Raw genomic sequence first — 14,418 nt, forward strand, 5'->3', positions numbered from 1 at the left:
CTCGGGTTTAAAGTTTCGAGTGTGTTAATGTACACGGATATGAATGTGATGTGCTTGGGATACATGGTGAGACGTTAATTTGGATTGCGACGTTGGTATTGTTGGTCGTCTTCCGAAACAAGCGTCGCCCGGCCAGAGAAACGTGGAACTTCCACCGGTTGGCTCGGACGCCGTGTCAACAGGAGATGGGGGGTACCGATCATCATCGTCGTTGTTAGTTGCTGTGTGATCTGTGGTGTGAGGCGCACGTTTGTGTAGGCTGCAGAGGATTGCATTTTTGGTAAAACACGCGAACTTTTGTGGAGACTTGTAACTGCTGATGGGCCCAACAAAGGGCGAAACCCGCCCGCCGCAGTTCCGACGAATGGTGATTGCAGGGCCCGTGGAATGTATTGAAATGACACGTTCACTCTGTGACGATACACAGCAACAGTTTACGTTATAACATGTTTGTTGTTTTGTTTTCAAATGGGGACTATACACTACTTTAATGTACAGTGCGTAACGGTGTTACTAAATGCCAGCCTGTTGTGTGTGTATATATACATGGATATTTACGTGTTGCGGTGTACATTTAACACACTCGTAAAATACAACGATCTTAAAGGAAAGTGTAGGGTTATGGCAATGCTATCTTCATAGCACGTGCGTGTGCTAGGAATGCAGTATAATTGACGACTGTTGTGCCATGTGTGTTTGTGTGCACCCTGGCAGTGCAGTATTATCACCAAAGCGTTAAATATTCGCGATATTCTTGTGACGATATATTCAAGTGTGCGGGGTATATTGTGAAATAACAGTGTGCCACCGATGTAGTTCTTTAGTCGGTTTAGTTACCCCAGCCACTGCCCTAAAACTCAACGCAATCGTCAACTGCTGACTATTTAAAGGATTACACTTTTTGGCCAAACACGGGGTCAATCGCTAAAGATATCCAACAGCGGTTGTTTAACCAGCGTGTGACCCTGCTGATGGAGACCCAGAGGTCCAAGGTTTGCTTTCTTTAAACATATGCCGCTTGATTATTGGTCTGGAGAGCCAATCGTAGTCTGTCTGTTGGACTATTTAATTGATTTATATGTGGACACAATGGGGAGTGTTTGGGGTATTGTTTTTGTTTACCAATGATGCCCCAAGGAAATGCATAATTAGTACGGTATTTCTAAACATTGTCGTGTATCTTTCCTCATGGATATAATCAGCCCTGGCTAATATATAACGTCATGTGCATATGTGAAAATGAGTATCGGTTATAGATCTCGAGAAATCGGCGGTCGTGATGGAAAGCATTGTTATTGTTTAAAACGTCAAGCATGGTAAACAAAGTATTATCTTCTACATGGGCACACTACTTCATGCATATTAATATAAACGGTCTAAGTAGACTAGGTTTATTGCTAGAGTTTAAATTATAATTGCTCTAAAAATAAAATTACCGTTGTGTCCTTGTAAATAAGGTGCGCAGCTGCAAATAACATTATAGTATATCACCACTAGAGGGCAGCATACGATTTATCACTAAAAACACCTGCATTCACATTGCAGTGTGAATCCCGTCGCCCATTTCAACTGGACAGAGATAGATTAGTTGAAAAGTGAATTGTGCTGTTGGTGCCATCTCACGAGATGTATCTATTCGTAACTTTTCCAGAGCAATGTAAACGAATGTTTTAGAGCACAGTCCACAGATCTACTTCAAATATTCCTTGAAGTGATCTCATTTGACCACTGCAGAGAAAATGTTGCCAAATTAAGCGCAATACCAAATTTACCATGATTGTGTTTTTGTGGGTGTGCATCTCTGTTGTGTAGGTGCTGGAAGCTGGTCAAGTGTACCTGCTTATGAAGAAACAGTATCGCATCTCTCGGAACATGCGCTCAGCGTGGTTTTTTTCAAATCTCAACCGGATTGTAGCCCCAACACCCCTACACGAGCTGGTAACACATGAGTGCTTGCATGTATCTGGATTTATTTGTCGGTTCACCTCTCTGTCCTACCTCAGATTAGCATGGTTAGCTACGTACGGTGTGAAAGGGGTTCAACATGCATGCATATATGTGTATCATGGAAATGCCTCTTTTAAACTTGAGTTGTCCATCAATTTGAGATCTTGGATTTATGCATTCAACTTGAGTCGACTTGAGTTCACTCGGGTTTGGGTGTTTAATGAAGCAGGGTGCATTTGGCTCTGGCTGCCTTGCTCCCAAACACGGGTTTCACCCCGTGCGGACCCTAGAGCCAGTCATGGCATCACAAGGTCAACTCGGATACCACCGTTTCTGCAGTAGACTCAATACGGAAATGTTCTGTAAAGCCTACAGAGCATGGTCATGGTGCTTTCTTGATGACCATTGTATAAGGCACACAGTGTGATATCACGAGCATAATCTACAGTTGCGTTTTAAATGAAAAAGCATTGCAAAACATTAAATTGCAGATTTTTATTTAATATAACCTAACCTATCTAAAGTCTTTGCTTGATATTAAAACATTTTTCAAAATCTCATTCTGAAACCCACTCTCCAACTGTTAAGATTTTATTGAGGAGCAGTGGGCCCAAGCCTAGTTCCCATTGGTCGTAGAAACGTTGATTAGTCAACATTCTCTCCTGCCCTCCCTTCCTCAGGAGAGTGGTGATGGTGATCTACTCGTGCTGTCAGTGCTGCCCAAGGGCTGGCAGCCTGATGACAGCCCTCCTTGTGGCTCGGCTACTGCCGATGATGATCGTGGAGGAGGAGTGACGCCCCCATGCCGTCTTGTCCCGTCGAGTCACGTGATCTTCCTCGCGTGCCGCTACCGCTTCGTTATCGCTCTCGACCTCAGCCCCTCCACAGCCGTTGTGGTGAGAGACCCGGGGGGGGGGGGGGGGGAGTGAAGAGCGCAGTGGTGTTGTAGTAAGCATATGGAGAGAGTGGTTCTGTTATGGTTAGTACTCTCTTTATGATGAGTAGCTGGATGGTGGGGTTGCGGTGAATGCATTGTGGGGACAGAATGATTCTGGTCAAAACTGTTATGAGGGTTTTTTTGGAGTGAATACTGTAATGGTTACATTGTGCTAAGGCTAATACTGATTTGTAGTGAGTTGGCATGGTTAGCACTGTGCTGTGGGGAGTAATTTATTTAAAGTAGCTTTATGGTGAGGGCTTTGTGGTGGTGGTGTTTTATCCTAATGAGTTTTCAGTACCTCCACTACCATCCTTTATTACTACCCTCATCATCATCAATACAACCTTCATTTCTACCAACATCACCAACACCACTACCAACAACATCACCATCCCCTTTCACCTAATGAGCGTTGCCTCGCTGGCCCTAATAGGTGATCGCTAATGTGGTGTCCTGCCTTCCTCCCCAACCAGGATGATTGGTGTGGAGAGATCGTGTTCGACCGTGTGTTCCGCACGTTGGCGCTGTGTCTGCGTCGTCTGGCACGTCCTTTCCTCGTCCCCGGAACGAGGAATTTGTTTCGGCCAGAGATCTTCATCACTGTGCTCGCCTACTCGCCCTTCATGGCGTCGGGATCGCAGCAGGTGCTGCTGATGCGAGTGGGCGGGGAGATTTGACATTGCTCCCACACACCGTGCCATTCAGTGTATAGTTAGTATTATAGAAGGATTGCAATGTAATTTTACAATTATTTATCTTTGTGCTTTATCAGAATCCTCATTTAGACTGGAGGAATCCGATGAGCTCTGAAGCTCTTTCACACATTCAGTATGGGCGGGTCAGAAAGTTACAACAACAAACAATACAAAAAAACGATAGGAGTGCAAAATAGAGAAAAAGGTAAATAAGTCACTAAATATATATATTTTAATTATATTAGTCTGATTTATTAAGCTACATTTTCATTGAACTATGCCTTGGCTGTCTCAGAGCACTTAACATGCAGTATGCGACTTTCATCATTATCTCAAACATTTCAAAGGGCACCCTCGGTCGCAGCTATCCCTGTGTGGCACAAGGTGACTTAGCACGTGGCCTGGGCAATAGTCCGCCAGTAGAGGGGGGTACATTATTTCTATGCATAATCTCAATAATATGCGGATAATATTTGGACCACGATAGACCACCTTATTTCGAAAGACGTCGGGGGATCTTCAACACCCACTGAAAAAGACTGTATTTCACGGTTAATACGTCCACAGTAATGACCAGGGCGGGCTGCCGGATTGGAACCTCTGCAACAAGCGGCGAACGTCTAAACTGCTGGGCCTTGTCACCGGCCCACATTGCGGTACAGTTGACGGCTCGTTTGTTGCGGCCCTCAGGTGCTGGTGCAGGGGTGCCGGCTGGACCGCGTGCACCTCCCCTCCTTCCTGCATGACGTGCGGGTGCAGCTGATGCAGTTCGAGGGCCACGTCGCAGAGTTTCTGCAGAAGCAGCGGGAGCCCATGATGGCACAGGTGAGTGCGTCACTGTTTGCGTGTGTGCACGTTCCTCGTGGTTTTCTTTGATTTTCTTGGTGATGTCGCTCTTTATTTATCTTCACGCATGCGCAGATGACAACACCTTTGCAACGACGTCTCGTTCACAGGACGATGGCGACGCTCCCATCTCCCCACCGCCTTTCCCCTCCTCTCCCACTGGCCCCACCGCCCCAGCCCCTTTGGTCCGACCCCCACCCTCCGTGCCCCCACTTGGCGCCGGTGTGGAGCGGCACCTGGCAGAACCCGTGGTTATGGTGACGGCGGACGTGGGGCTTGTGAGCGTGCTGCGCTATGGGGTGCTCGCCCTGCAGCTGCTGCCCGCCAACACGAGCTCTGGTGAGACGATCCAGCTTCACGTGCTGGCATTGAGTCGGCAACCCCTGAATGGGACCCTGGTTCGAGCACTGGGTCTCTCAAGGAGGAGGGGGGGGTCTTACAGGTTATATCAACTAGCCACCTACTTGTGAATATCTGAGACACTGGATTTGAGCCTTGGTCAGGGTGTCTTGCTTTCTTCCGGTTTCTAATGATGGTTGTGTCAATTTGTATTTGTGTCTCCAGGTATCATCGTGATCACGGACGGGGTGACGAGCATACCTGACATCAACTACTGCGACATGCTGCTCACGCAGCTGCGCAATAGCACCGTTGCCTGCTCCTTCCTGCAGGCATGACATACAGGACACCCAGCAATGGCACATAGGGCAGCAGTAGAATTTGACAGCTGAGACACAGCAATGGGAACAGTCAACACAGTAGAGACAGCAAGGGGCATGCAAATACAGCGATGGGGATAGCAGAAATAGCATTGACAGCAGTCGGGGATAGCCTGGGTGTAACAGCATTACCTAATGTTTTGATTGGGTGTCGTTGCTGCTGGTTTCTTCTGTAATTGAGTGTACTTTATCTGATTTTTTTTATTTTGTTTGCCTCTGAATTGTTTTTGAGTTGTTTGAATCACTGTTTATGTTACGGCACACTTTATTCTTTGGTTGGGCGATTTAAATTTTTACTTGCATTTTTTTAAATTCATATCATCCACAATTGGCTTGTGAAAAAGATCGGATTGAAATGACAGTTGTGTGTGTAACTGCAGTCGTGGAATGGCTTTGGATTATATTTTTCACGATAATTATTTTCAAAAATCCAATAGGTATCCTTTGTTTTCTTCACACATCATGGGTCGAAACTTGTCAATGCACTCTGCTGCGAGATTGTAAGATAACTGATACATTTCATTTTTAGAGGTGGACTTTAGCCAAATGAATTGAAAAACCAAATGTTTTCTTTTTTTATATAGTGCTTTGGTGACCAGGCTGAGATTATTTCACTACACGAAGCTGGTTTAATCACAATTGGTGAGCCATACTCAAACTCTGGGTTTCAGCGGTGCTACCTCAGCACTCTGACCTCGAAGCTCCACTGCCACCTCTACAATTGTTGTTTAGATGTCATCATTTGTTCCAAGTTATGGTGGTTGTTTATGTCATTCTTATTGGTTCAAAGTCGTTTTTGTTGTTGCTGCTGTTTGTTGTTGCTGTAAGGTGGGAGGTGTCTTCTCTTACGACTGCAACTTTGGCCACGTCCCGAATGTGGAGATGATGCGCTTCATCGCCACAGCGACGGGAGGCACCTATGCGGGACCTGAAGTCTTTCATGGGGACATTGATGACTACAGCCGTGAAGACGACGTTTTTGAGGGCGGAGGGCAGGAGTGTGCACAGGAGTGGCAGGGGAGGAGGGAGAGTGGGAGCTGCATTGTTAAAGAGGAGGTTGGGACATTAGGAGATGTGCTGCTGCATCAGCAGGAGGTGGTAGGAGCGGGAGCCAAGAGTGGTCGTCGGTCAACGGGTAGCTTGGCGATGACGGCCTACCACAGGGCTTTCCTGACGTACAGCTTCATGGAGGCAGCAAGAGGTGGTGGTGTCGGAGACATGTGCGGTGAGCAAGAACCCAGCTCACACTATACATTGATCACCTGTTCACTTGTTCGCTAAATTGACTTAGTTATCTACTCACCCATTAATTAGCTTAACTTCTCTCCATTACCGACTCGCTCACTCACTGGCTCACTCGGGTTAAAAAATGTAATTGTTGCTAATGAGGTCTCGGGTTTGAGCACTTTGTCTGCGCGTCTTTCTGTCATTGCTTCATAATGGTCATGACAGGTTTGTAATGGCTATGTATGAGACACTGAACCAACTATGATGTAAAGTTCTAGGTTCAAGTCCCATGTCTGGGCAAATCTCTGTAGGTTCATAATGGCCAGCTGTCTCCATGTGTCCCACACTGCTACCAGGTGCGGAGCATCGGCTGTTTAATGAGCACCTGGCGTGGGCTAGCGCCAATCCTGCGCTGGCGACACGGCGGAAAAAGCACACCGAGCGTGAGGTTCACGCGGAGCTGGGCAGCATCGTGTCGGTGCGGCTCCGCGAGGGCTACAGCGTGAGGGATGTGGCTCTCACCAAGGGTAACTCTCGCACTGCACACTAACACAATACGCACACTATACACTCACACTATGTTCAGACTACACACTAACACGATACACTTGCACTATAGATACACACTGTACGCTCGCGATACGATCACTATACATGAACACAGAACATATGCAAGCACTATTCACTTGCATAATACTTGCATTATACATTAACAATGAGCATAGGCGTACACTACTCTCGTTATACACCGACACAATACGTATGCAAGCATATTATCATGAACATACACTAACCTCTAATCTCCAACTTTTAACAGCAGCCTTCAGTCCTAACACTCCCGTCGCAAGCCCCGACCCCAGACCGTAACTCACTTTCACCCTCTCGCCCTTTGCACCAGGAGGTTCCCAGATCGAGGTGAAGCTCGTGTTGCCATGGAAACACAACCTTCGAATCGAGTACTGCGTGTCGGCTCCCTGGCCTCAGCACCGCTCTCCTCCGCCATCATCACCGCTGCTCGTCCCAACGACAGGAGCAGCAGCAGCACATCCTCTCTCCCACTGCAGCTCTACCACTACCTCGTCAATATCGTCAACATCCTCCTCATCATCAGTCCAAGCCTCAACATCGTCATCGACCACCAACACATCAGCATCGCACTTTGTGTCAACTTCCACAGCAGCTTCCTTATCAGCTGTCACCTCTACCACTACTTCCACCGTCACCTCCACTTCTACCTCATCATCGAGTGCGGTTGCTGGGCACTCGAATTCAACAGTGTCGTCATCTTCATCATCTTCGTTGGCAACGGCGGGTGGAGCAGGGACTGCTCGTGGCGGTAAGCAGTTATCATACTACTATTAAAGCTAATCGATGCCTTGAGTTTCCTGGCTGGCTGTTGGCTGGACTCCTCTGTACACCACCAAAAACGTATTAGTGGCAGTGGGCCGTTGCCACCGACACTGGCTGGGGGACTGGCTAAATAGAATTTTCCCTGAAAGCCTTTAAAAGCGGTGGCCTTCTGTGACCTTCCCCCTCTTTCCTCCTGAAGACGATCACTTGTGTTGTGATCGAAACGTCCTGGGTTTTCTATTTTTATTTGATTATTATTCTATCTACCTGACTTGATCGAAAGAACCAAAGAATATAAAAACAAATAAACATTCAATAAAATTGAAACGGCAGAAGAAGTTTGGGAGACGTATAATAGGTAGCAACACAGAAGAGGTGGAGTAACGAATTCATAAGATTGACACGATTCATTTAATACTGCTCTAACTTTTCAATTTGTGCTCCTATTAATGTAATTATTTCGGCAGAATATTCTTTATATTCTATTGAATACCTATTGAATATAAAACAAATATCACAATGCGTATTATCTTAGCATTTTATAACATAAAAACTATTACTTTTAATGCTCCGAGTATAGACTTATAATAAGTGTGTGAAATGACAGCTGTCTCTTATTTTCCATTGCAGAGCAATGGGTTCTCTACTCGTAATAATTCAACTCGTAATATTTGGTCGGGTCTCGCCCATTGTCAACAGTTTTACTGATCTGTAAATTTATGAGTTCATAATCCAGTCGGGTAAATTCACTTCATCCGACCTGACTTCCAGTGCCTTCCACGTGCTTCCACATTTAAGTAATCACTCGTGATAATGGATGGATGCGTGCTGTGACCAAGTGGTTGGTGGAGCCATATAAATAGTTATTGTCAGGAGGGACCCCAATTTGACCAAGTGCATTGCACTTTAACGGGCCTCTGTATAAAAATAAACACCGTCTTGTCAGATTCACTAATGGCTGGGTTAATCAGGCCGCAAACCATTCCACGAGTTTCCTTATCAACAAAACTACACCTTGTTCCTGGGTTGGGTCTTTTCTTTAGAGGGTAGAGGTTGGAGAGCACCACACCTGATGTGTCGCGAATGTCTCTGCCTGCCACAGGGTCCGCCGTGCAGCCTGTGTGCTTAACCGAGGTGACAATGGAGGGCGGGTATGAGGTGCTGCACGACATCACCTGCACCATGAGGAAGCCGATCGCCTCTCCCTATCGCATGGCTGTGGTTCGCAAATTCTGGCAGACGCTGCTCGGGTGGGTCCCGAGTTTATCCACCTTGCCTGTCGTTTTCAGCAATATTGTCATCAGCCGCGGCAGCGTTCTCGTCATCATTTTTACTTCCAAATTCTTAATCAACTTCGGCAGCATTGTCATGTCTGTCAGCAGCAGCATCCGTCATTGTCGTCATAGTCATGTTTGTCATCATCATTAGCAGCATCACGATTGTCATGACTTCAGTCTACTTTATTTGTGTACAGTGCATATGTGTGCGTGTGTATTTGGAAATGTGTTGTGCGCGTACATTTGCGTGCAAGTATACGTACACGTGAAATTTACTGTTTCTCCTTTCTAAACATCTCCTCCACCATGATATCGAGGGGCCCAGGCCAATTTGGTTTTAACAAAAGCCATTCTACAGAGACTCCTCGTCTGCACGTGGTCAGTGCGTGTCCTCTTGTGACCATGCATGTCTCTTGTTGTTGTCCGTGACCTCGCTGCTGATTTCGGTACCATCGATCACGCCATCCTCCTCGTTTGTGTACGGTGCTTGTTTTCTGGAAGACTTTGCAGTTTTTTTCTGGATTTTTCTGTTTGCGCATAGTCACTTTAAGATGTCTTCTTGTTCATGTTTTTTTGTTTGTTGCGGTTGCACCTGATTCAAGAGCCAAATGGCTCACAGGGCTATACCTAATACATGAAACTGAAACTGAACACCTCCGCAACTGTGGGAGTTTCTACAATCGTTCTCTTCTGGCTCTGCTCTTACCTCAGAGTCTATCTTTTCAGAAACACATAGTGTAGAGCACTATAGCATACATGGTTGTGTGTGTATATGTGTATGAATGTTTAAGTGTCATAGTTTGTGAAGACAAGTAACCCGTAGTTTTCTGTCAACTTAGCGTCTTTTGAGAGTCACACTCTTATAAAAAAAAACATGAGTAATACTCTACGACATTAATAAGGTTTTGTAAGCCTATGTTCACAAACAAAACGTTATATTTGACTAATTATAATCATAGACTCTGCTGATTTGAATAAATATGAGCTTTCTGGCTTGTGTAAAAGATCAATAGAATGTATTAAATAATAATCCACTACTGGATGAGGGAATCCCTGTGGTGTAATGGTCATGGGGGTCATTTGACCATACTTCACCTCGCTAGACAATGCGGGTTGGTGAAGGGCGAGGCCAAGCGCTGGTTATGATGTTACTCTCTACTTAACCTTGGGAGAGAATGGAAATCAAACTCAGGTCCCCAGGTTCATAGTGCAGTGTGCTAACCAGTCCGCCACCGCTCCACTCTCAATATTAGATATGTGTATGTGTGTGCCCCTTCAGCATTGCCCAGACCGACCAGCTGCTCGTTCACCTGCAGTCGTTCAGCAGTAACCCAGCATTCTACACCGTGCCGGAGAGCACACGGAACGGAGTGCCCCTCTTCTACCTCCCACCGGGCTCCAGCACCCCTGTGAGACACGGCACTCATATTGACACTGACACGACACTGATGAATGTTCGTATGTCTTTTGAACTTCTTTTGCACCGTAGAAAGCAGTATAATAAAGCGCAAGCACATCTGTGAGGGAAGACGGAGACATGGCGATAATACTGATACTACACCATAGACCATAAACATGAGGTGAAATGTGTCTGTATGGTGACATGCAGACACATGCCACTAAAATGGCACAATATTGCACCTAAGACCTAACTGTAGATTCGCATGAGAAGATAGACCGAACATTTATCCCTAACCGTAACGCTTAATTCTAGCCCGAACCCTAAACTTTACCATAATGCTAAGCCTGACCTTAATCCTAAAAACAAACCAAACTTTAACCCAATGAATGAAAAATAAACCAATCGATCTTCTGCAAGATTTCGCGGTTACCAGCGAGTCCAGTTAGTTTGAGAAGTACCTTCCACCTGGTGCCTCCCTCTCCACACCGTCCCCCTCAAACCTCCCCCTCTGCTCCTCCGCATCCTGCAGGTGCTGTCCCTGCAGCAGAGTGGGCTGGGCAAGGACTCGAGCCATGGGCAGTTCTCAGGCTACTGGAAGCCCGTGTTCTCTCTCGATGTGGGCAAACTCCAGCGGTGGATGCACCTGCATCGCATTGGGGTCCTGTTGCAACATGACATGTAAGAAAGAGAGAGGGAGAGAACCTGACTCATAATTATTTGCATGCAAAGTAGGGATTAGTTTAAGATTTTGGATTTTCAGAATTGAATTTCTAATGTTTTATTGTAATTGCAATTGTCACGGCACCCTCTCAACTAGGTCGCTCAAACCCACCAAACTACGCACCTAGCCTCCATCAGTCGCTCAGTAAATCCCTCGCTCAACCACTGTCACTGACGGTGACATTGACTGACTCGCTCAACTCACACAGGCACAGACTTATACATTCATGCACGCATTCATTGTCATCAACTCTCCCACCCACACACTTGCCCACCTGCTCATTGAACCAATCATTATCTTGCCACTCATTCTTTTACCCAGGCACTCGATGCAGAATGTATGTATTTTTGTAATTCTGGTTCTTTACATTGTATTTACATTGTTTCTGTTTTTGCTGTGTTAAGGCCTGTGCCACGTTTCATCCACACCCCCAATTCAAACGGCCGTTTTGCCACGGTGCAAAGTCGAGTGGCAATGTCAGCCCTCACCTCCCTCCTGCGTACGTGGAGCTCCTTTGTGCTGGTGGAGGCAAACTCCTACGTGAAGCTCGTGTGAGTAGGTGCACCCGGCAGCTTCCTCGCACAGCACCACATCAAGCCCACCTCTAATTTACCACAGTGACTCCAAGTGCATCCGAATGAGTTTTAATTCCTCCTCACGTCCATGGTCAACTGACGTTGGCTGTAATTGGCCACGGTCCCTTACGTTATGGCAAGCTTTGGGGCCACTTCCTGGAGTCGTGGAGTTCTGCCATTACTAGTACATTTCATAAAAGTGTGTTTTTGAAATATTTTTTTTTAAATATTACTTATTTATTTGCTTCTATGTTCCCTCTTGCCTCCCCTTTGTCTCGCCATGTTTCTCCATGTCTGGTTGTACTTCCCCATGCATTTATATCTGCCCATCCATACCCATTTATCCCTATTTACCTTGACTCTTTTCCTTTTTTAGAGATTTACCAAATGGTTCGGTCACGTTCTACCTGGTGCGGATTTCAGCAAAAGCTCCTTGTGTCGTCCTCCGCTTGGCGTTTCCGCTTGAGACTCCAGCTTCAACGCGCAACAAGGCAAGGATGATGGTGTCCTTTAATGCGGTGCACTGATCGTGAAACCTGATGTCCTGGAGCCAAGTCGAATCAAAACTCGCATCTCTTTCCCCAGTCTCAATCAAGACTTAATCTTGTAACCCAGTCTCCTTTAACTCGGATTCAATCGAGATTATATCCTTCACATTAAAAAAAGTCCTACCATCTGGGTTGTGAAATTCTGACTTGAATGTTTCCTTTTTTTGTGTTATTTCTTTGACGTTGATGACAGGTTGTGGACGACCTGAGGAAACAGATTTGGGAGATGAGTTTTCCACAGCGCGTGCTGCAGCAGCCGCAGCCGCAACCGCAGCAGCAGCAGCAGCAACAGCCAGAGGAAGTGCAAACGGGCAAGAGCAAGACGTGTTTGTTCACAGAAAGCCCCGCAGCTTCAAAATCCAGTCAGCCGCCACCCTCTTCAGACCGTCCTTGTGCTGTGCTGCTGACAAAACCCGTGGAAAAATTGCTGATTAGGTGTGTCATTGTAATCGTCAACATCATCATGATCATCGGTAGCATCATAAGTAGCAGTAACATGATTAACATCATTATCAGCAACACCAGTATAAGTATCAACAGCATCACTACCATTATGAACTATTACCATCATCACCATCACCACATTGTGTGCACACTGCTGCTTGCACACATGCTCATACCCATATACACAAATAAACACAACCTTGCATTCACACATGCACCCTGTGCGCACGCACACACACATGCGCACACACACTCACACACTGCCTGCCCCCTGTTTCTTTCCCTCCTTGCGCAGGTATGAGCGAGCCCCCATCGACTACCTGTCTCCTCCTGCTCCAGCGCCTCCGCTGCCCATGATGCAGCAGCGGCAGCCCCCGCTGCTACTGGCAGCCTCTGCTGCTGTCCCCGGCTCCCCGTGCTCGGCACTCGCTCACTACTTCACTCACCGCCGCTGGGTATTCAGCGTGGAACCACTGGCTTCCTCCACCACCTCCGCCAACGCCTCATCGACCACCTCCCCCACCTCCTCATACACGGCTGTGGTCATGGCAGCCTGCACCAGACTTCTGCAGACACTCGCAGAGTAAGGACGGTGGTGGTTCATGTTGGTGGTGCTCATGCTGTGATGATGGTGTGGGGAAAGTGGGTATAATGATGTTGATTGTGTGCTTATATATATTGTTGATATTTTTCCTTGTAAAATTATACATTCCACATGGTGTTGCTATAGTTAGAGTAATTAACTCATAATAAGCGAGTTCAAATTCTCATTAATAACATCCTCGCCATCATTTGCGTCATCAAATAGCATCTCATCTCACCTCATCTTTCTGCGATGAATACAATGAATCGCATCATTTTGTGAGTAGTGGACAGTGGTTATCCGATGGATTAATGTGAGAATGTGGAATTTACATTGCTGACTCAGAACAGCCAAGTAAAGTGCGTACCACCAAAGGTTATTTGAGCAAGAACACTCTTTGCAATTACGTCAATACATGTTTTATTTATGATGGTAATGATGATGTTTTTCAGACTCCGTCTTGCTGAGGGCTTCAACTTTGCAGCGAGTGGGGATGGGGTCGTTTCTATGGTGACAGAGTTGCCCATGAAGGTAGTGACCCCAAAAATCACATTTTCCTCCGTGCACTAGTGTGTGTCCACAATGCTGGTCTTAAGAGGCTGCTTGCAAACACTGGTTAACTTCGTGCTTGTGTGTGTGTGTGTTTGCAGGCAGAGTGTGAAGGTCAAGCCGATTGCGATGAGGTGCAGACCTGCCTGGTTCAGTATGTGCTCTTCCCCCCTCTCAGCAGCTCACCCAGACACACGTGAGCGTTTCATTGTCACTGCATCGCAACTCGCCGACACCACCAACTACTAAGACCACTACATTCAATAGGAAAGTTATTGGTTGAACAGGTGCAACAGCTTTGAGGTTCAGAATTATATTGTAGCGGGTGAGCGTTATAGGTGTAATTCAGAATTATCGGTTGTGATAGGTGGGACACGTATGAAAGATGGAGGAAGGCAAGTTATTGACGTGGACATGGGCCTGCTGACCTTTGGTGACAAGAGGGAAATCTTAAAGCCAGGGGTGGTGATGAAGCTTTACGAGTGGTGCTTGAAGGATATGTCAACTGTTAAATTAAACTTAAGCCAGGCAGTGGTTATACTCTCAAGAGCCAACCATGGAGGTCGGGTGTAAACGTTTGCAAAATTTGGTAGTA

At 46.4% G+C, this 14,418-nt stretch overlaps 1 protein-coding gene across 1 annotated transcript in view; it reads left to right on the forward strand.

Annotated features, from left to right (window-relative positions):
- SZT2 (SZT2 subunit of KICSTOR complex) overlaps nucleotides 1–14,418 on the forward strand; it is a 111,537-nt gene that overhangs the window by 301 nt on the left and 96,818 nt on the right. The window contains 18 exon segments of the mRNA XM_061557827.1: nucleotides 1,813–1,938; nucleotides 2,628–2,843; nucleotides 3,361–3,531; nucleotides 4,273–4,407; nucleotides 4,539–4,767; nucleotides 4,993–5,099; nucleotides 5,976–6,372; nucleotides 6,731–6,901; nucleotides 7,273–7,710; nucleotides 8,827–8,974; nucleotides 10,281–10,410; nucleotides 10,933–11,081; nucleotides 11,529–11,675; nucleotides 12,076–12,190; nucleotides 12,441–12,682; nucleotides 12,987–13,274; nucleotides 13,727–13,805; nucleotides 13,925–14,019. Of these exon segments, the coding sequence (XP_061413811.1) occupies nucleotides 1,813–1,938; nucleotides 2,628–2,843; nucleotides 3,361–3,531; nucleotides 4,273–4,407; nucleotides 4,539–4,767; nucleotides 4,993–5,099; nucleotides 5,976–6,372; nucleotides 6,731–6,901; nucleotides 7,273–7,710; nucleotides 8,827–8,974; nucleotides 10,281–10,410; nucleotides 10,933–11,081; nucleotides 11,529–11,675; nucleotides 12,076–12,190; nucleotides 12,441–12,682; nucleotides 12,987–13,274; nucleotides 13,727–13,805; nucleotides 13,925–14,019 (3,383 nt within the window).

The sequence above is a fragment of the Lethenteron reissneri genome, chromosome 24, assembly GCF_015708825.2.
Source record: "Lethenteron reissneri isolate LAM-NWPU_2019-01 chromosome 24, ASM1570882v1, whole genome shotgun sequence".
Taxonomy (NCBI): Eukaryota; Metazoa; Chordata; class Hyperoartia; order Petromyzontiformes; family Petromyzontidae; genus Lethenteron; species Lethenteron reissneri.